The sequence below is a fragment of the Engraulis encrasicolus genome, chromosome 18, assembly GCF_034702125.1.
Source record: "Engraulis encrasicolus isolate BLACKSEA-1 chromosome 18, IST_EnEncr_1.0, whole genome shotgun sequence".
In the NCBI taxonomy this organism is placed as follows: domain Eukaryota; kingdom Metazoa; phylum Chordata; class Actinopteri; order Clupeiformes; family Engraulidae; genus Engraulis; species Engraulis encrasicolus.
In genome coordinates, this window is record NC_085874.1 from 39,278,850 (window position 1) to 39,302,437 (window position 23,588).

At 44.4% G+C, this 23,588-nt stretch overlaps 1 protein-coding gene across 1 annotated transcript; it reads left to right on the forward strand.

The window, feature by feature from the left end:
* Window positions 1-1,100: 1,100 nt before the first annotated feature.
* mcm3 (minichromosome maintenance complex component 3) lies at window positions 1,101-23,084 on the forward strand. The gene is made up of 17 exons (XM_063223596.1): window positions 1,101-1,284; window positions 2,207-2,319; window positions 3,163-3,371; window positions 5,523-5,653; window positions 6,154-6,392; window positions 8,559-8,667; window positions 9,852-10,005; window positions 10,329-10,460; window positions 13,618-13,826; window positions 14,654-14,828; window positions 17,673-17,796; window positions 18,875-19,025; window positions 19,559-19,699; window positions 20,059-20,168; window positions 21,169-21,242; window positions 21,559-21,649; window positions 22,139-23,084. Exons 1-17 carry the CDS (start codon window positions 1,210-1,212, stop codon window positions 22,335-22,337), a joined length of 2,436 nt encoding a protein of 811 aa, XP_063079666.1. The 5' UTR covers window positions 1,101-1,209; the 3' UTR covers window positions 22,338-23,084.
* The last annotated feature ends 504 nt before the right edge of the window (window positions 23,085-23,588 follow it).

The following is a 23,588-nucleotide window of genomic DNA, read 5'->3' on the forward strand; positions in this document are numbered from 1 at the left end:
GTCTATGTCTGTATGGGAAAGCAAGAAATGTAATTTCAAATTCTTTGTATGACCAGTGCATGTAAAGAAATTGACAATAAAACCTACTTGACATACACCGACACACAAGCTTAATAATTTCACTGGGACTAGGTCAGTTTGTCAGGTTTCTGGGGGGTAATTATAATATTTTTGGATGCATGCATGGAAATGTGTCATATTATTGACTATTGCAATACCCTACTTATATGTCTTCCCCAAAAGTCACCAATCCAACAGCTAGAATCCTAACTCAGAAGACAAAGAAAAGAGACCACGTCCCTCCAGTATTTAGGTCATTACACTGGCTACCAGTGAGATTTAGAATTGAGTTTAAAACTCAACAGTTTTGTTTTCATCTGCCTTTGGTGATAGTCAGTTAGTTATCTACTATCTATAATACAAGAGAGGCCTATAGTTTTTTCTTCTTTCTTCTCTCTCTACTTTCTAGCACAATAAATGGCAGTTTTATATGATAATGTGCTATATAAATAATTTTGATTGAGGGATAGATTGATTGATATTATGTGCATGATGGTACCTAACTTCTGCTGGTGTGTGTAGCCTGTGTGTGTGTGTGTGTGTGTGTGCGTGTGCGTGCGTGTGTGAGTGTGTGTGTGTGTGTGTTTGTGTGCGTGTGTGTAGGGTGTGTTATGAGCGCTGTCCCTATAAGTGTGTGTGTGTGACTGATACCTTGGTCATGTCAATTGATAAGCACTGCCACTGACTAAAACTAACAGGCTAACAGATGGCGAATATCTGTGCCCCCTTCAAGCAGGCAACGTCCTAGTTTTGAGTAGGTAGCTGCAACCACAGACCTATCTAGGATGCAACAAATACAGCCCAAAGCTGTGTACATAGGCTCTATGTAGCCAGGCAAGCCTTGCTGCATTTGTCTGGTTTCTGTATCCTCAAATGCATGCGCGTGAAACACATTTCGCGGGAATTATTAAAAAGAGGCGTGGTTGGTGTCTTTTGGGGTTTTTCGATTGGTTGTATAGAAAAAGCGCGCCATATATGCAAATATATGTAGCCCGTTGACCAATCATACTGCATTCAGCCATCGACACAGCGGCGCGTGGCGCGAAAACTTGCACAGCACAGGGAAGAAGTGTGGTGTTGGTGTGCGGCACTGTTCCTGTTTCTGGATTCATATTTACCTGATAAAACATTGTATTTTTCGAGAACAAAATGTCTACAGACGTTGTTGATGACCAAGCGATGAGGGAGGCGCAGAGGGATTATCTAGATTTCCTCGATGATGATGTAAGTAATTATTTGTTATTTCTGTTCGGCGATTTCCGACCTAACTTTTGTAGTAACGTTGTAATTCATGCATCGACATAGAATATGCGTATCTTAACAAGTGTTGTAGAAAAGTGTAGTTTGCGGATTTGATGTTTTTATTAATGTGTTATTAACACCAGATTTTATCTTTGCCGACACACAAAGGCAAAGATTGAGACTTCAATGGCAGTGCGACTTAAATGGAGATAGTTATGAACAATAGGCATGGCCATGCTGGTTAGCCGGCTAGCGAAGATGCTTAACTTCAACAACTGTTATAAATAATTACAATAATGCGAGGCTTTCACTGTATTTATCCTAATGTTAAACCGCAAATCTATGACTATACCGTGACGGTACAACAGTTACAAAACTACAACGTTAGTTATGCAGCTCTAACGTGGTTGTTATAACATTACTCACGTCTCTGTGGTGTTCCAGTACATTGAAGTCACATTCAAGATCAGGAATTAATGCGCGCTGTAGCCGGCATACAGACTGAGACTCCCAACGGAGTTCGCTCCCGGACGTGCGGTCCCCGGTGTTTCTATCACTCCCGGACTTGCGGTCCCCACCCGATTATATTTCACGTATTATCATATACTGCCACATACATACAAGCAATTTAGGGTTAGGGTTAGGTTTAGGGTTAGGGTTAAGGTTAGGGTTAGGTTTAGGGTTAGGGTTAAGGTTAGGGTTAGAAACAAAAAACTAACATCAACAAGATAACTGGCTCCGTAATATGGCGGTGGTACCGTTAGTCTGGCTAGTGGGAGCGAGATGAAATGGGAGTGTAATGAGATGGGAGCGTGAATCTGGGAATCCTGTAGCCTACAATTGACATAAATATTTTGTGTAGTGTATGACTCCGTATGATAATGTGGTTTGCCATCCATTGCAGCAAGATCAGGGCATCTACCAGAGCAAAGTACGGGACATGGTCAGCGAAAACAAGGCTCGCCTCGTCGTGAACATCAACGACCTCCGCCGGCGGAATGAGACCCGAGCAGCGAGGTAAGACTGTGGCTCTGGGTCATTATGATCAAACAACCTTGTGCACACATGCAGCACTCCCAATTTTACCAGCATTTGGCTGGTGTTAGAGCCCTGTGCACATACGTGTTGCAGTAGTGAGAGCACGTTTTAATAACTGTCTCTCTATTTATTTTATATATGAAATACTGGCTGCTGTCACTATCACGTTTGACACGAAATGCACCCAAAAGTCACTGTATCTTTTGGGGAAAGACAACTTCATTGTACACACAGAATCTGGTTCCTTAGTTTTTCACAGCAAAGTCCCTACCTGACATTGCCTCACCAATATTCATTGACTTACCCATCAACACTCGTTCTTGGTCATCTTGTCTACCCCAAACTTAGAATATTTTTTTGCAGAATTGCCTCTGTGTTTTTTTTCTGTAGTCTTTATTTCCCTCCCCCAACTATTACCTGTGTTATACAGTATGTGCCTTGAAATGTCCACGTGGGCATTATGTGTATTTATGTAAGCTACTTGACACCGTTATTTCCCTCTTGGGATCACTAAAGTTACTCTCCTCAACTACTTTGTTCGGCAACACAGTTTTTTTACATAGTAAACACACACACACACACACACATACACATCAGACTCTTGACATGGTGGGTATGTATGTTTGTGTGTAGTACCGTATTTAAAAAAAAAACAAAAAAACCCCTAAATAAATCCTTCTTTGCATTGGCACTTGTTCTGTATATTACCTGTGTACGTTGTATCTGCTAGTGATGTTGGCTGTCATTATGTCCTCTTTTGGAAGTCGCTTTGGTTATAAAGAGTGTCTACCTAATGTAATGTCCTGCAACACCCTTCCGTAGGCTGCTGAACAACTCGTTTGAGGAGCTGCTGGCGTTCCAGCGCGCCCTGAAGGACCTGGTGTCCTCGGTGGACGCCACCTACGCCAAGCAGCACGAGGAGTTCTTCGTGGGCCTGGAGGGCAGCTTCGGCACCCGGCACGTCACGCCGCGCACACTCACCTCGCGCCTGCTGGGAAGCCTGGTGTGCGTCGAGGGCATCGTCACCAAGTGTGAGTCCACACGTCGTAGCAGTAAAGTGGTGGTTGTGGTAGTAGTAGTAGTAGTAGTAGTAGTAGTAGTAGTGGTAAAGAAATTGAAAGTTTTGGCAAAGGACGCGCTCAACTTCTTGGAAAAAACGAAAGTATTTGGGTGCGCGAGAAAATGTATCAACTTGAGGAAGAAAAATCCGCACTCACAAACTGCGTCTCATTATTTATTTATATTACCACCATTCACCACGCACTGATGAAGGCTTGATATCCGAAACGCGTTTGCTTTTTGGACATGGTGGTAATATACAAAGTAAATAAATATTTAGATGCAGTTTGTGAGTGCAGATTTTTCTTCCTTAAAGTGATACTGTCCCATTTTTGGAAATAAGCTTATTTTACACCTCCCCTTGAGTTAAATAATAGGCTTTTACCTTTCTCCTGTATTCACAACCGTTTTCTAGTTATGGCAGTGCACATTTTACCTCCTAGCTAGCAGTTAACGTTGAGTCCTATGAGACCAGCTGGCGGCTAACTGGTCTCATAGGACTCAATGTTAACTGCTAGCTTGGAAGTAAAATTTGCTCTGCCATAACCAGAGAACGGTCGCAAGTACAGAAGAACGGTAAAGCCCTATTATTTAACTGAAGGGGAGGTGTAAAATAAACTTATTTCCAAAAATGGGACAGTATCACTTTAAGAGAAATTGAAAGGCCACCTGGGAAACTCCAACTGTCATAGTTATTGTGACACAGCACTCAAGTGTTCACTGCACAGTGTACACAACAACATTGCATTCATGCCTCACCCGTGCAAGGGGGCAGCCCCCAATGGCGCCCCAAGGGAGCAGTGCGGCGGGACGGTACCATGCTCAGGGTACCTCTGTCATGGAGGAGGATGGGGTAGAGCACTGGTTAATTACTCCCCCATCAACCTGGCGGCGGGTCGGGAGTCGAACTAGTAACCTTTGGGATACAAGTCTGACGCCCTAACCGCTTACCCATGACTGCCCTGGTAGTAGTGGTAGTAGTAGCAGCTTTGCTGTCATGTAGTGGTGGTAGTAGTAGTAGTAGCAGCTTTAAATTTCTGCCCATTTTTTATTTGGTTCTTTCAGTTTCTTTCAGTAAATGGAGCGTGAGACATAAAAACTCAATACAATCAGATTCCCAAAATGTTTTTTGTTGAACATTTACTCCAAGACGACACATTTTTCCATTACACAAAAAAAAAGACACTGGACAAATGTCAGCCATCAACAGTCCCAGTTTAACCCATAGCATAAGGGACGTGCAAAGCAACAAGGCCTGAAAATGGATAAATACGTTTGTAGATGGCAGATAAATGCTATAAAACTGATAAAAGCGATGTCTACTAGTCACGTCCAGTCTACATGTAGCTGCACTGCACTGCACAGTCGGTGTTTACCACACACTGCAATTCACTACAGTGTACATGCACTGTAAATTCACATAGCTGTTTGATCTATTCGCTCATTGCTAGTTTTACTACACAAGTTGTACAATCGTTGTTTCACTTGGTGATGCAATTTAGGTATTCATGCAGTCATGCATTCATTCATTCATCACTGCACAGACATCGCACCATTAGCCCCCTACTAGACACCGTGCTGCCACTGGGACGTTATAACAGTCACTAGGGGTGTAAATCACAGCCTTCATGACGATACGGTATCGATTTCTTAAATCAGGGATTCGATTTTTTTTCGATACTTAAGAATTCCACGATACGATGTCGATTTTTTTCCAATTACTTTTCCACTACTATTGTGTTATGGAGCTAGGGCATTGCACAGGGGCCAGCGATTCGATTCTTAAGAATGCCCCACGATACGATGCGATTCGATTAAATCGCCGGCCGATACTTCCGATACATCGATACATTTCGATTTTATTTACATCCCTAATAGTCACTGAAAAAAAGCTTGACTACTATAGTACTACACCACTATGACTGTCTACAGGGCCTTTAGTAATACATCATGACTTGGTCATTGCCATTCTGGTAACAGCTAAGTTATAACAGGGGTAGTGTCTTAAGGTGTTTAGTGTGTCTGTGATCTATTTCTAAAGTAACTCTGCACAACAAGGTAGACGGGGTAGTCTGCCATTTTCATTAATTCGTTCCTTCATTGGTTCCCGTGTGTCTCTCCAGGTTCCCTGGTGCGTCCTAAGGTGGTGCGCAGCGTGCACTACTGTCCCGCCACCAAGAAGACCATGGAGCGCAAATACACAGACATGACCTCGCTGGAGGCCTTCCCCTCCAGTGCCATCTACCCCACTAAGGTACGCACTGCAGGGCTCTAAATTAAGACCAGCTAACCTGCCAAATGCTGGTGAAAATTAAGTTTGGCTGGTAGAAAAGACCAACTTACTAGCTACTAGAGCCATTGGTAAGTGAGTATTTGGCTTAATATAAACATTTACGTCAGGTTGTGGATGCAACCTAGGTATGCATTGCATTGGATTGTTCCAAAAGCCTTTATTCCAGTGCATGCATGAGTGTCCTGTCCTCAGAAGTGTTTCTTGTTGCTCAGGTTTCAGGGTGTTTTTGAGTGATTGTCTCAAAGGGGTTCATTACCATATCCAGAACCGTAGAAAATATATACCACAAATATGCATCCATTATCATTTTAGATTTTATTTGGTCCCAGAGTAAAATAAGAGTTAAATAATCTCTGCCTTTTTTCACTGCATATGCTTCACATGTACCTTTTCTTTACTTGGTCCCTTATTTTTTCACACACATACACTCACACACATGTATGTACCCATTCTGTTTCCAGGACGAGGAGAACAACCCTCTGGAGACGGAGTTCGGCCTGTCGGTCTACAAGGACCACCAGACGGTGACGGTGCAGGAGATGCCCGAGAAGGCCCCGGCCGGCCAGCTGCCGCGCTCCGTGGACATCATCCTGGACAACGACCTGGTGGACAGCATCAAGCCCGGCGACCGCGTCCAGATCATCGGCACCTACCGCTGCCTGCCCGGCAAGAAGGGCGGCTTCACCTCCGGAACCTTCAGGTAACCACGGCAACCATGGCTTGTCACACTGTACGTAGGTCTGTGGTTCTCAAACCACCAATGCCCCCCTAGGGCTCCCCAATGTCCTCCCGGGGGGCTGTAGACCCCTGCTAAGAAACACAACTCTAGGTTGAATAATGTGTTGGTCTTGACTGTCGCTGAATGCCGGGCAAGAAAGGCTGCGTCATCTCCGGTACCTTCAGGTGATGTTGCTGAAGTTGCAAGATTCATTAACTCATGACAATTAAAGGATAGTTCCGGCGTAAAATGAAAGATTCACCATCGATTTCCCATGCCACATAATGTATCTAATGATGAGCCATTCCGGGCAATGCCGCGCCGTTATGGAGTTAGCTTATTTTAAGCTTTTTGGCGAAAAACGCAGCCAATGCATCACGGCGGGGCCAATTTGTAAATATTATTTTCTGATGTTTCCCCGCTATAAACAACCTCAAAAACGCTACACACTTCATCACAAAGGTCTCGTCAATCAAACCGAGGCACAGAGAAGATCATCGGACCACACAGTGTTTCACTGGCCAGTGTTTTCAGAAGTGTCTCACTGCAACTCTCTAGTCTGACCCGGATGCAGGCTACTCAATCAGGTGGCTAGGTAGGCTAAACATTGTCCGCGGTTCTTACACCGGCTGCGGCCGTAAAATGAAAAGCTGGAACCCCGACCGTTTTCACCGACTGCCACTGTCTAAACCAGCCATATTACGGGAATGGCTAATAGCATTAGAAGTGGACGAAACTGACACAAAAACCCTGAGGGATCGCGACTACCGTGTGTGGAGGGAGCATTTCGAGGATGATGACTACAAGAAGAGTGAGGGAGATGGAACACCTAGCCTAAACGAAACCGTCTAAAGAGGAATGCTGTGTCAAAAGGCGCATGGCTATGGAGGTATGTTTGAAGAGAGAAACATGTGTAAATGTGTCTGGCTCATGAATCTTGACTGTCTATGAATCTGTGAAACTGGTTGCAACACCGCGCGTCTATGCCAGCAGGCACTCTGTTTTGGGAAGGCATACAGGTGCAGTAAATGTAGCCCACTACAGGAGATAAATAAACTGTCAAAACAAACTAGCGCGGGATGGCAAGTGAAATTGTGCGACCTGAGGCATTCGAGGTGGTTGATGTCATGCATGCTAGAGTAGTTTCAGTGAAGTAGACTCTAATTGACGAGGGCGCGCGAGGTCACCATTGTGACCATGATGGACCATTACGCAACGGAGGAGGGCTGGAGGAATTTTATGAAGTCGTACTAGAAGTGCTCTTACAGATGTAAGTACACCACCAGTGGTGTGTTATTACAAAGTTGAATCCATGTTATATTATACCGTGTTGCAATTACTTTGTAAGAGTAGTCTGCCTACCTGTACTCTCCATACAACTCTTCAAATCTGCTGCCTGCACACATGGTAGTCGCGATCCCTCAGGGTTTTTATGTCAGTTTCATCCACTTCTGATGCTATTAGCCATTCCCGTAATATGGCTGGTTTAGACAGTGGCAGTCGGTGAAAACGGTCGGGGTTCCAGCTTTTCGTGTAAGAACCGCGGACCATGTTTAGCCTTGCCTACCTAGCCACCTGATTGAGTAGCCTGCATCCGGGTCAGACTAGAGAGTTGCAACAGTGAGACACTTCTGAAAACACTGGCCAGTGTGGTCGGATGATCTTCTCTGTGCCTCAGTTTGATTGACGAGAGCTTTGTGATGAAGTGTGTAGCGTTTTTGAGGTTGTTTATAGCGGGGAACCATCAGACAATAATATTTACAAATTGGCCCCGCCGTGATGCATTGGCTGCGCTTTTCACCAAAAAGCTTAAAATAGGCTAACTCCATAACGGCGCGGCATTGCCCGGAATGGCTCATCATTAGATACATTATGTGGCATGGGAAATCGATGGTGAAACTTTCATTTTACGCCGGAACTATCCTTTAACAGTAGTGTATTAAGTAGCTTTATCCGCCTACCAGGATTGTATTTCTCGAAAGCATAGTTGTTCGGCTGTTTGCAACTTGGGTAGTTGTCAATGCATTGAAAACAACAAAGTAGCTTACATGGTTCTGGGAAATGCTGTTTCAGTGGGTTATCAAAAGGCAATATTAGTTGCGTAGACATTTTCCTAATGCACCACATGTGTTTCTTCCTCCTGTTCAGGACGATCATGATTGCGTGCCAGGTGAAGCAGATGAGCAAAGAGGCGGTACCCTACTTCTCTGCCGACGACGTGGCCAAGATCAAGTCCTTCAGCAAGTCCCGCTCCGGGGTTAGTACCATGACAGTGAGCACATGCTGTGTGCATTCCAATATGCAACCTTGCGTCCTCCACTTGTGCTTGTGGCCTCACATTTTGCCGATGCCTCGCCTCCATGGAGAAAACAATTAAGTTTCCCCTCTGTCAGCCGAGCCACAACAATTTTTGGGGGACTATTCTTCATTCAATATCCAGTTTGCAGATGAGAAAATGACTTTACAATTGAGCTTTTGAGAGATCTTGAAATATAATGCTGTTGTCAGTGATGTCATCGTGACTTATTACTTCCTGGTACGAGGTCACAAGCACAAGTGGAGGACGCAAGGTCGCATATTGGATTGTGTGCACTTAGAGTTAATTTAACATCTTCTAGCTAGAGTGTATTTGGTCCCCGAGTGCTCTCTTAAGTTTTGATTTAACACTACATTTTCCCTCTAGTATAGTTGCATGTACAGAGTATTGGTACTGTACTGTATAGGGGTGTAAATACGATTCAATATCGATAGCTTTTTATTCGATGCGATTCGATTATTTTGGATACTTAAGAATGGCCCACAATACAATACGATTCGATTCGATTTTTTTCCAATTACCTTTATACAATTGTATTATTATTATTATTATTTTTCCACTTCTGTTATGTTATGGAGCCAGGGTATCGGGCAGGGGCCAGCGATTTGATTATTATTCGATACTTAAGAATGCCATACGATGCGAATCGTCAGATTATATCGCGATATATCGATACATTTCGATTGTTATTTACACCCCTAGTATTGTAAACTTAACGAGTCTAGGTTGCACTGCATCACTGTCGTCTGGTAGTTGAATGAATGCACGTGAATGTGTTCTCGGACTTGGCCTCCCGTGTGCAGTCAAGTGTACTTTTTTTGTCAAAAATATTTGCAACAGGGTTAGCCTGAAACCTGAATTTCCCCCTGGGGATCAATAAAGTTACTCTACTCTACTCTAGCACAGGAGTTTGAAATTGCATTTGACCAGTCTCCAATGTGCAGTTTAACTAAAAACATTTAAATAAGACATTGATAATAATCACTCTCACAGTCACACACACACACACACACACACACACACACACACACACACACACACACACACACACACACACACACACACACACACACACAACTAACCTACTCGTACATGAATTTACAATTCTTTTTCTGACATTGCAGGACGTGTTTGACCAGCTGGCGCGGTCCCTGGCGCCCAGTATCCACGGCCACGAGTACATCAAGAAGGCCATCCTGTGCATGCTGCTCGGCGGCGTGGAGAAGGTTCTGGAAAACGGCTCGCGTCTCCGTGGAGACATCAACGTTCTGCTCATCGGTACGTCCAGCCGCACCGCACCGCATGGCATCCAATGACAGTTGCTACGTAAAATTAACATTAGTCTTCCGAATGGACTAGTAGAAATGTGTTTTACTCTATAAGGTATTGCATACAGTAGTGTTTCAACGGGGACTCTGATGCCCCCCAGGGGGTGTTGAGAAGGATATAGCTGAGAGGGAGCAGTGCTTAGTTGCCATTGGGGGGCATTGGCACATTTTATTGTTTAATACTAAGTGGGGCATTTGTAGGCTTGTAAGTATCACTTCTCTATACTTCTAACTTGTTAACGGCACGTGCCGCTTGCTCTCTTCTGGATGCAGGTGACCCTTCGGTGGCCAAGTCCCAGCTGCTGCGCTACGTTTTGCACACGGCCCCCAGAGCCATCCCCACCACGGGAAGAGGCTCATCCGGCGTGGGTCTCACCGCCGCCGTCACCACCGACCAGGAGACAGGTGTGTAAAAGTATAGTTTTCCCCTCAACTTTCTTTCGAACCAACGACGGCCAGGAGTGGGCATTTGAAACAGAAGCAGTGTTCACTTAAGAGACAGGAAAGGCAAATGGCATGATACAGATGAGGAGATACAAACGAATGAAAGTTATATGACAATTTAATTATCAACTGCAAGGTAACATTACATTTAACTCAAGGCTAATGCAGGTTACATAGGGTACAGTGTAGGGATGCAAATGATTAATCGACTTTAGATTAGTTGTCGAGCAAGAGGTTGCTCGATTAAAATGTATTAATCGCGATTAACCGCTAGAGGGCGCTAGAGACTGTTGAGTGGTTCTAGTTCTAGTCCTACTCAAATCCATGGTGCGCAGATTTTATCTATTAAATTGTCATTGCAACTTCTAGAGTTATTATGGGTCTTTTGGAGATGTGTACTTGAATCTGTGATTATGCCAAGTCCAATGGTGTAAGTTGTTACTGCTTGAATTATGAGAAAAACGATCTTTCAAGACAGGCAAATGTCACTGCAAGCAGCATTTTACTGTAGGGTTAAGCTTGCTAGGCTAGCTTAGCGTGCTAACTAGCGAAATCACAAACGTAGTCATTTCAAATTGTGAGCTGTAATTTTAACCACTACACCCTGTCAGATATCAAGACTAGTATTAGCTGAACTGGGCATGAATATATATGACCATGCATGAAGTGGAGCACCATCTGTTCAATTTCAGGTGAATCCATGTTAGCTGTAAGTGTTGTTGTCACAGCTCCATTCATTCTCAATGGAGCCTGTTAGCTTATTAGAACTAGCTCTCCTTACAGACACAGGAAATAACTTTTTTTTTTGTTCAGAAACGAACTTTGTTGACATTACTATCCATTATGGACAACAACACACTACCCAACATATAGCATTTCTTTATTTTGAAGCGTATTAAATTAAAATGCTTGTGGTTGGCTGACACATATGCAGACAAGTCAGTCTGATCACGTTTCACTCAACGTTGTCTGATAGGCAAGGCGACAGAGGGGGGCATGGGGCTACTAGTTCACTCCTGGGTGAAATCAATGCCTCCCCAAAGGTGGTGTGGAGATGCCATAGAAAACAGCTTTCTTTTCCTAATGCATAATTATAATTATATTATAATAATATAATATAACATCATACAATAAAATACAATATGGGCTTAATGATCATAATATAATTCTCATAATATAATTTAATATAACAATATACTTTTTGAACTCAGTGTTTTAACTATTTAGCTGATATTTTAAAAGGCCCTATGAAATTCAGGTGAAAAAACGCCGCTTATCAATTAATCGAAAGTCGATCGATAACACTATCAACTAATGATTAATGAATTAATCGATAATTTGCATCCCTAGTACAGTGAAATCAAAGACATTTTAGCCAACCTCAGAATGTTTAGGACAAAGGGAGGGAGAGAGAGAGAGAAACAGAGAGAGACACACACGTCTTGTGCATGGGAGAAAGAACTCAAAGAGGGGCTCATTATCATAGGCTTATATACTGAAAGGAGAGATGACCAAGGTCCTTTGTGTTGTAGGGTCAGTGACACCCGACCCCAGGGGTTTGAGCCACCACATGGCATGGGGGGGGGGGGATGACCTCCTAAGTCAACTTTACTGAGATAACCGCAAACAGTAACAGCAATAATATCAGTTCTGGGTCATCCAACAATCTCCATTCTTACAGGTGCCACATTTCCACTCCACTCCACTCCGCACAGATTAAGACCTGGGGCCTGTACTACAAAGCTGGTTCAGGATAAGTTAAAGTTAAGGTTAAGAGGCAAATCATCTAATAAAAGAGCTTTTCTTCAGAAAATGAGGCTCTATTACATGATTTACCTTTTAACTTTACTTTAACTTATCCTGAACCAGCCTCAGGGGCCTATACTACGAAGCTGGTTCAGTTTTCTTAAAGTGGTAGTTCGCTATTTTAGACATTAAGCCCTGTTTGTGTGACTTCTGGGGTGAAGTAGAGATGTTCTCATCACAATTTTGACATTTGGTGCTGAACGGAGCATTTGGGTATCCAAGACTGCAGCCCCCTCACCTTTACATTGACTCCAATAGAGCACTCAAGCAATCGATTATAAAATGGCATTAAAATTTTGTTTGAGAAGACATGGAACTCACCGTGTGGTCAGTGGTAGACAGTGATAAATTGACCCGAAAATTGCAGCGAAATATGCCTTCTAACTGTTGTTTAGCATTTGGCGGACCTATTTTTCCCCAGACGCCGTTGAATAGCAGTAGACATCCAGCCAGTAGGTAGCGATAGTGTGTTGTTTATGTAGACATCAAGGAGCGAGGTAGAACGGCTATCTTTGAGCGGGACTGGCTACAAAAACTACAGCTTGCATACAAACCATAGATAGTAACGTAAACAAACGCACCCCCATTTCCGGTCGTGCGGAGTAATACTAGTCAAACCAATACAATCAATGAAGACGGACAATAATGAATATATCTTCTCTGGAAGCGTATTTCGCGGTGATTTTCGAGCCACCGTATCGCTGCCCACCTCTGACCACTCGGTGAGTTTCATGTCTCTGCAAACGAAAGTTTAATGCCATTTTATGATCGATTGCTTGAGTGCTTCATTGGAGTCAATGTAAAGGTGGGGGGGCTGCAGTCTTGAATACCCAAATGCTCCGTTCAGCACCAAATGTCAAAATTGTGATGAGAACATCTCTACTTCACCCCAGAAGTCACACAAACAGGGCTTAATGTCTAAAATAGCGAACTACCACTTTCAGAAAATGAGAATTCCAGGCTCTTCTAGATGATCTACGTGTTAACCTGGTTTACTCCTGAACTAGCTTCTTAGTATACACCCATCAGTGCGTAATTGGTGCATGGGGTGTTATCTATAAACTATGGTGGTAACTATAAACCTAACAGAAGGCCTGTCAACACACATTAACCACTTAGCGCAGAGCCTATGCTATAACTTACTGTCGCCAACATTGTAATGGCTATGTCTTGTTTTATTGAGTATTTGTAAATGAGTATTTTCAGCAAATAGTGAGTAGGCCCTTCAGTGACCCAATCTGCAGTAAGAGGCTACGTAAATAAACGCCCTAATCTGGCTCTCCTCTGTTCCTCCTCCCTCCGTGGTGCGCAGGTGAGCGTCGTCTGGAGGCCGGTGCCATGGTGCTGGCCGACCGGGGCGTGGTGTGCATCGACGAGTTCGACAAGATGTCCGACATGGACCGCACAGCCATCCACGAGGTGATGGAGCAGGGCCGCGTCACCATCGCCAAGGCCGGCATCCACGCCCGCCTCAACGCCCGCTGCAGCGTCCTCGCCGCCGCCAACCCCGTCTACGGCCGGGTGAGCATAGCCTGATTATCATCGACCTTCAAATCTCTCCGAGACTTGGTCTGACCAAGAGCACAACAATTAACATTTCCCAAACGGCATGGTTGATCCGCCTCCCTTGATTTGCTTATGGTTGTTTGCTTACCGACAAAGTGAAAGGAGTTCCCGTGTTTGCGGGAACTCAGAAAGTACTTGCATTGCTCTTGACCTGACTAGTTGCAATGCCAAAGGCGTTGCGTCTCTAGGAGGGCACGGCCTGGCTAGGGTGAGCATGCCAACACATGCCAACTTTTCATCACCAACCAAAATGGCTAATAGATGTTAATCTCACTAGCCAAACATACTGACTAATGGGTCAAAGTGCCTCATCAATGTAGGTCTTTTCTGTCAGCCAAACTGAAATTTCACCTGCATTTGGCCGGTTGGCTTTAATTTGGAGCCCTGCTAGGCGTTACTGGGTATTTCCGAGTATTAGGGTAGACTGGTCAATTTTTAGTTTGTCTGTGTGCTTTTGGACTCTAGTGTGGCTAATGAACTGGGCAACCAAGCACCACAGAGCAAAAAATACTTCAAGGGGGACACAACTGATTTATTTTCTATTTTCATCTCTGCAGTATGACCAGTACAAGACCCCAATGGAGAACAGATGTTATGGATGTTCACTTTTGTCAACATTTTAGATGTTACTGATTATTATTTCTGACATTATTGTCTATCATTTGCTTTGGCCCCGTCTCTGCAATATGACCAGTAAAATATACTTGCTATGTTTATTATGATTATTTTAAATACCTTTGAGCTAATCGTCTTGTCATGTTGGTTTTGTCCCGTCTCTGCAGTACGACCAGTACAAGACCCCGATGGAGAACATCGGGCTGCAGGACTCTCTGCTGTCGCGTTTCGACCTGCTCTTCATCATGCTGGACCAGATGGACGCCGAGCAGGACCGCATCATCTCCGACCACGTGCTGCGCATGCACCGCTACAGAGACCCGCGAGAGCAGGACGGAAGCGGTACATAAGCTTGAGTTTTTTTCAACACCAAGGTCAGGGTTGCCAGATTAGACTGATGATTTCCAGCCCAAAAAAAAAGCTCAAAACCCACCTGGAAGCACTAAATCCTGCCCGATTTTAAACCAAATTCTATTGATTTGTATGGCCATAAGTCTTTTATACCTGCAAACAGCCATCCTAAGCAGCCCAATTGGCTGGGAAACCGCCCAACTGGCCAACACCTGTGCATGTTTTTACACTAGGGTGAAATGGAATGGTGCACTTAATTCATTTGACTGCCAACATCTATATTCAGAAGCTATAATCAAGTGTCAAATGTTCAAAAACCTGGTTTTACCTGTCGAATTAGGGCACTTGGACAGCTAAAACCAGGTCATGTGGAAAATGTGACATTGGATTGTACAGTTTGCCCAGTAGTGACTGAGGCAAACAGAAATCCTCATGTTCATGCAACTGCAATGCGTATCTGTGGTATTGCTCACACATTGTAATACACTGTCTGACCTGAGTGAATGTTGATTCTATACCGTAATAGTTAGGCCTGGGCGATATGGAAAAAAATGTATATCACGATATGGATTATTTTATATCACGATATAGCCTTTACAAAAAAAAAAAAACATAGTCAACCAGTTTGACGGACAGGGTCGAAAAAAATCTTTCATCGCCTGTTTTCACCAGTCATCTCGTTTCCCAATGTGAGAGTCCCACGAACCAAGAACACCACAGATGCGCCAATTGCGGCCATAAACAGCAAGGTTCACGTTAGCCAACTGTGGCCGGACATTGGCATGAATGACCGGCAAAATAAAATGTGACTGAACAAAATGTCTGACAAAAATGACTGTAATTAGTCAGTAAATTATATTGGCGCATTTTAAATAGGCCTACTTAATGTTACAAAATACCATAATACAAAATAGGCCTAATATGAAACTGAACAAAGCTGAAAATATTTGTGAATAGCCTATGTAAGAACTTCTTATAAACAGCACGCAATAGACTTCTTCAGCGTTGACGTCAACTTGTATGCGGCGTTTGGACTTCCGGTTCTATGGCGATTTTTTTACATTGCAACACGCCATAGAGATTCAGGTTTGGCAAAAATATAAGTTGCACGCCAACAACGAACATTAGCGTGTCCCCGCATCCCTTTCTCATTAGTGGAACGGATCGTATCATCATGTTGGTGTATTCACATGTTAAATCATGACGATTATAATTCAATATTGCTAACCCCTTTCTGATCATTAAAACTTCCAAACTACATGCTTTCCTTTGGTTGCCATGGGTACAACCCTCCGCACGTACATGACGTTAGATACAGGCGCCGCTTCTGTAGTCGCCAAAAGTTTCCGGGTTTAGCATATGGACGCAACATCGTATTTATGTCGAAGTTTGACACAAAATGATCAACCATGTCATACCTACAGCCTATTTTTAACACCCTCGACAGTTTTCGGGGGTTCGCTAAGCGCGTGCTTGCACTCGGAGCTTATTTGAAACTGGCCCCTATTCATTCCCAATGGAGGCCGGAAGCCGATACGAACCAGGAAGTCCTTAAATGCTAACATGAAAGACTACAATCTACTACATGCTTCCGCGTTACTGAAGAACTCTATAGCCTATTGCTTGCTCTCGTCCCCACCAGCGTTGTCCCCAACCACGTTATGCTTCCCAATAATCACTTGACTCACGCTGGTTGCTGTCGAGGAACAATTCTGTTTGTTGTATTTTTACCAATATATCAGTGAACACAACAAAGGGCATTGCATTTGCAAAACCGTTTCATGCCCAGAAGTCAAACCTAACTGTTTGGGACTCAATGGCATGCGCAGCAGCATCGAGTCACTTTAACTTTTAGCCTACCTCTGCTGAAAAATGGTGGTGGATTTCCAAGTAGACTACAGAGGTTCAAGTTAAACATTTCAGAGAATGATGTGCTCACGAGAAGTCCCAGTGAAAGTGCACGAAGGGCTTTATAACTGTTTTCATCACCGGCCAAAATGTGTAGCCCATAGTGCGTCGTACGGAACGTGTCAATTCCATTACTTTCGAGATCCATTGCAAAGCAGAGGTTGTGTAGGAGAGATGCGCTTCACAGAAGCGCAAGGGGGAGGGGGGCTCGGGGGGGAAGTCTCGTGCTCAGAATCTACAAAACAGCGCAGGTAGGAATGCCAAACTTCACCGCAGCATCTAGTTGGCTCATTTTTGGTAAGTTGTCCAACGCCTTTTTCCAGCCATGATTCGCACGCTTGCTGCCCGGTGCTCGTCACGTTAGCTGGCAAGGCAGTGGCAAAGACACTTTTCCGGGTACTGCACTCTAGGGGGCGCCAACCGAGGAGTGACTGCAGACTCAAAGTTTGAGTCAAACAGACTGAATAGGCTGCGTGCGCTCTCTCGACAGCATATGACCAGAAATAAATCATGGGAGTAAAACAATAAAATAGCCTAGTTTGGCCCACAAGTAGTTTTAAAATTATTTTTTGCACATGTTTACAATCATAAAATGGCTATATTATGAGGTGAAATTATATTAAAATGTGTATTAGCTGTAATAATGAAAATATTTTTTTATCACGATATAAACGATAGAGGAGAAAGGTCACGATAGACACGTTTCTCTCGTCCTCACGATATGTCTCGTCATATCGCCCAGCCCTAGTAATAGTAGTGCTCGCATTGTAAGGCACTCTCCCTCCTGGGTTCATATTGACACTATTGCGTAATGGTGGTTATCGTATTGTAAAACGCTGTCTGTCCTGTGTGTAAATTGACACTATTGCGCAATGGAGGTTATCACATTTTTTAAGACGTTGTCTGTCCTGTGTGTGTGTATCTCAGTGCTGTCACTAGGGGGTGCTGTTGATGTGCTGGCCACTGAGGACCCCAACGCCACTGAGGAGGAACAGGAGGAGATGCAGATCTACGAGAAGCACAACAACCTGCTGCACGGCAAGAGGCGCAAGTCAGTCACGCACACACCAGGACATGACATGAAATACACTACAGGAAATGATTTGAAGGAAGTGAAGGACAGCACTTTTCCCCCCCAGATGTTATTTTTACTCCTAGGCCGAGTACACTTCATGGGCAAATAAAGAGACAAAATTAGTGCTGTCCTTGGCTTCCTTCATTCATTTATGGTTTATGTTGGATTCGGCACCCATTTAAGACCTGTGAGAATCATTAGGCGATCGTATGAGCGCGTCTCCACCCCTTTTTAAGCAACAGGAAATAATATAATCTATACAATGCCTGCAGATATGGATACAGGTCAGGAACGCCTGGATATTCCAACCTAATGCATTGCCAAATGCGATGATTTTATACTGTGGGATAATATTACACAATAACTACACACGCTACCACCCACACACACACACAGAGTATGTACTAAGCTGCCACTCACACACACATACACAGAGTATGTACTAAGCTATCACCCACACACACACACAGAGTATGTACTAAGCTTTTACCTGCAGGCATCGAATACTGGTGTATTTTACATGTACAGTACAAACAATGTTTACACTTAGAATAACTTAGCTCAAAATATATTATTTCAAATAGTAAGGTCCAAACATCTTGATGTTCTTGTGTCTGTGCTCCTCCCAGTGACAAGAACCTTACTTCATAATAGAAATACTGGGCATTTCTCCAAGGTCAAGTGCGTGCACTTCCAAGTATATCATCCTAATTGTCAGACCCAGTGATGGGATACTCCTCAGAGTTCACCAAAGAGTATCCAATCACTGGGCGTGACTAATAAAGAGTATCCAATCACTGGGCGTGACTAATTACACTGATACACTTTGAAGTGCGCGCACTAGAGTTTTGAGAAATGCCCGTTGTTTTTAATGGTACAGACCAAACCTCTTGATGTTGTAGTGTGTGTGTGTGCTCCTCTTGCATTTTGTTTGTGTGTGTGTGCTCCTTTTGAAGATGATGTTGTGTCTGAGCTCCTCTTTATTTGTGTGTGTGTGTGTGTGTGTGTGTGTGTGTGTGTGTGTGTGTGTGTGTGTGTGTGTTTGCTCCTCCAGGGACCGGATTGTGAGCAAGGAGTTCATGAGGAAGTACATCCACGTTGCCAAGGCGATCACCCCGGTGTTGACGGCTGAGGCGGCGGGCCACATCGCCGAGGAGTACTCGCGACTACGCAGCCAGGAGCAGCTCAGCTCCGACGTAGCCAGGGTAAACTTAACACACACACACACACACACACACACACACACACTAACTAAAGCCAAGGTAAATCCACCACACACACACACACACACACACACACACACACACACACACACACACACACACTAACTAAAGCCAAGGTAAATCCACCGCACACACACACACACACATTGTAGCCTAGGTAAATATAACACACAAACATGCATATGCTCAATGACGCACACAAAAGCAGGTCGTTGCTTTGATTGCTGGGTAGACGCAAACACACTCACCCCACAGATAGCTGCCAGGGTAAGCACACACGAACACAGAATAGGCCAAATGTAAAAAATGTTAAAAAAACAAACAAAAAGACCAAATGTAATTGTGGGAAAAGTATATGCTCGCTAAGTAAGTTTCAAAGACAAATCTCAACCATTTAAAATAGGAATCAGCCATCAATGAATAAACAAAACCTTCATGTACACCCCTCTACTCCCTGCTCTCTCCTCTCTCCCCCTCTCCTCCTCCCCTCTCCTCCTCCCCTCTCCTCCCTGTAGACGTCCCCTGTGACAGCCCGTACTCTGGAGACGTTGATCCGCTTGTCCACGGCGCATGCTAAGGCGCGCATGAGCAAAGCTGTGGAGCTGGAGGACACTGAGGTGGCCGTGGAGCTTGTGCAGTTCGCCTACTTCAAAAAGGTTAGACCTGTCTCTCTCTCTCTCTCTCTCTCTCTCTCTTTGAGTGTCATTCTACCTATATTTGTCTCTCTCTCTCTTGTTCGTGCAGTTTGCTTACTTCAAAAAGGTTACAATCTCCCCCCCCTCTCTCTCTCTTACTTGCTCTCGCTTCTTCTCTCTTGCTGTCAGTGTCTGTCTTGACCTCTCTCCCTACTCCCTCATATATCCAACATACAGTATTTGACATATTCTCTCCCTCTCTCTTTCTCAACTGTTCTATATTATTTTAGTTTTTTTAACTAACAGCGCCCCCCTCTTGTTCTGTACCTACTGTGTGTGTGTATGGGGTTTGAAATGTCTGGTTCTCATCCTGCCATCAGGTTCTGGAGAAGGAGAAGAAGCGCTCGAGGTCTGAGAGGCGAGACTCTGCCTCCGAGGATGAGGAGGAGGAGGAGGAGGCGGAGGGCACACCCAGGCCTCAACGCAAGAGGTGAGGCTGAACGGCACTGCTCCATGTGTATGTGTTCGAGTGTGTGTTCCCAAGGCATTCAGGTTATGCGGCAGCAGTACCCAGGCGTCAGGATTTGGCTGGTTAGCTTCGCCGATTAGCAAGGCACTTCCTCGTCGCCATTTTTACAAATTTGCTCATTTCCGACCCCACTTCTGATTGGTGGGTGCGCAAGTTTAGTGTTGGGCATAAAGACCTTTACAGGTCTGCGGTTGGGCACCTTATAATACATCCATGCATCCAATGCCCGTCTTCCATATAGCTTTCTGGTCAGTTAGTAACGTGGCACGTAATTGGCTGAGTAAACTGGATGTTGGAAATGAGCTCCATGAAACTCCATTTTGGAAGCTGTAAATTTGTTCAATTTTGTCCAATTTCACTGGCCTAGCATTCCCCATTGAAATGACTGGGGGCGGGACTTATTCACTCTCTCCAGTGCTTATACTCAGAGCCATACAGAGGGGAGAGTTGGGCAATCTCCACTGTGTCCTAGGGCCAACTTCCGCATTAGCAAAATTAGCTGTTTAGCGTCTCTGCTTAAGCGTTGCGAATGCTAGTGCCTAGAAGTGGGCGTAGCACACAGCAAATGCAATGCGATGCAATGCAGGGAATATGACAAGACTTGCTGTTCGTAGTAATAACTTCAGATAAACATCACAGATAGTAAAACTGTTTTGATTATCACCACCGAGACAGTTGATAGTTTACATATTTGTGGTGATTACCCCGCAGTATAGTTCGTTAGTCCTTATTTTTGGCTGTTAATGTGGTGGTTCTATGTTGAGTCTATGGAAAGACAGCCGCTTTAGGCACGACCTTATCTCGTTGAAAGGCGGGGCTGCAATTTAATTCCTGGTCCTCCAATCGCGCAACTCTCCCCTTTGTATGGCTCTGCTTATACTACCTCCATGGCAGTACCACAGCTGACATTTTCTGATGTTTCTCTTTTTTTCCCTCCTGCAATTCCTCTCCTGCCCACCAGGGGTCGTCGGTCTTCCCAGAGCAGTGAGACGTACGACCCATATGACTTCACCACCGAGGGAGAGATTCCACAGAGTAAGATGCAGATGCAGTATAATACATCACCACAGTCCACCACCCATTGTATTATATTTTGTTCTATTTAGTGAGACTACTGTCACATCCATAAAAATAGACTCGGGTCATGGTTAATTAAAATACAGAAAATGAGGATGATGATGATTTATTTCAGATGTCACAAGTGAGAATCAACAAACTTTAAGAAAAAATAGACGAGCAATACCAGCAAAGGGGAAAAGAAACCAACTTTAACCCCATTTTGTACATCTGATGTTATCAAGGTCAATATGTTATTTTAAGTCGGCGTCCTGGCTCTTCTGTTGTCCCTTAGTCCAATCCCCCAAGTCCCCTGGCACCAGGCAGACTGAGGAGCCCATGGAGACCCCCCCTGAGAACGGACACGCTGACGTCACACCTGCCAGGTAAGACGAGACATCTCCAGGGACACCTACGTAGCTACTATGGACAGATCTACATCAGGCAACACACAGAAGCGCACGCGTGCAGCGAGTGTCTGTGCAGCTCCGCTTAATATTAGAAAAGCCCACAATGTTGGCCCTGCCGTGGCCAACCGGTAGGACACTCGTCTGCCATGCGGCCGACCAGGGTTCGATTCCCGGCCCGGGTCATTTGCCGACCACTCCCCGTCTCTCTCCCCATTCGCTTCCTGTCCACGTCTGGAACTGTCCCGTCAATAAAATCGTAACAGACTAAAAAAATCTTTTAAAAAAAAAAGAAAAGCTCACAATGTCACGTGGGGGGTTGGGGGTGTTGAACATTTAAAAAAAGTGAACCTTACCGACCCATGACCTAACCTGAAAACCAACCGCAACCAAACCTTTTCCCACCCCCCCGTAGGCCTAAGGATGTAACACAGTAGGCTAACTTTGTCTGTCTGTCTGTCTGTCCAGGCTGAAGGAGTTCAAGACGGCTCTGCTGGAGGTGTTCCGCGAGGCCCACGCCCAGTCGGTGGGCATGAACGCCCTGATGGCGGGCATTGCCAAGACCACCGCCGCCCCCTTCACGCCCGCCGAGGTGCGCGCCTGCCTCGTCCGCATGCAGGACGACAACCAGGTAATGGTCACCGATGACATCATCTTCCTCATCTGAGAACGAGGTGGAGGAGGAGGAGGAAGAAGAGGAGAATGTAGCGGAACCTCAGAGTGATGAAGAGGACACCATCTTGCTTATTTGCGAGGAATTCACAGGGAACTTAGCAGTGTACAGCAGAGTGTATTATCTCGCTGGGTTGAATTAACACTGCCAAATTTCCTTTGTGTAAAAAAGAGCTGTGCATGGATGCGTTTCTCAACAGTGTCGTTGCTAGCTAAGTTAGCAACTTGCTTGGTTGCAATGCAATTTCCCATAGCCAACCTGCTCAGTTGCTAACAGGTTAGCAACGAGACTGTCGAGAAATGGGGTCCAGGTCTTTTTAGTCATCTTCAGTTCCACCTCATTGATTGGGTTTTAAGACGGCAACTTGGACATTTTTTATTTACCCAACAGTTTGTTTTTATTTTCTTTTACACATCCACCTGTATTATACTGTATGTTTTGTGGCGACATCTTTGAACAGTGATGTTCAGTTTCTAAAAGAAGTCATGGAGGTCTATACCCAATCAATGATAAATTGTCTTTTAGTCTTGCATCACTCTGAAATCATTCAAGGACCCCATGAGGCTGTGTTTTGTGGGAGTTCTGGCCATTTTTGTTTTATTTTCTTTTAAGGATTTGTGGTTGTACTGTAAATATTTTACTTTTTTATTTTCATCTGAAATTGTCCTTTGTTTTGAAGGGGACACAAACCGTGTTGACTGTGTTGCTGGAAGGACAAATAAATAATATGTTCTATATTCACCAGTAGTTTGATGGCCTCATTTATGGATGAAAGTGGTGATGCGTTTGTGTTATGTATAATCAGGAAGTCAGCTTTACAGAATTAAATAATGTACTTTAAGTGTAGTGCAGCCGTGGCCTAGTGGTTAGAGGGTTTATCTTTCAATCTAGGGGTTGCAGGTTCGAATCTCCCCCTCCCTGTCCTCTCCATCCATGGCTGAAGTGTCCTTGAGCAAGGCACCTAACCCCACATTGCTCCACTGACTAACCAATACCCTGAAAAAATAATGACTGGAAGTTGCTTTGAATAAATGAAAGCGTCAGCTAAGGTCATGTAATGTACATTTGTTTTAGATTTTAATAGAATGGCCTAAAGCCTTTAATGACATGGGCTGATGTGTTGCAACAAGTGTCTTCTTCAGAACCTAAGAATGTTGACCTATTACACTTTGCTTTTGGCCCATGTAACAATGAGTTTCACAACCCTTCCAAAAAAACCTCAAAGGGCTTAGTTTGCTGTCGTTG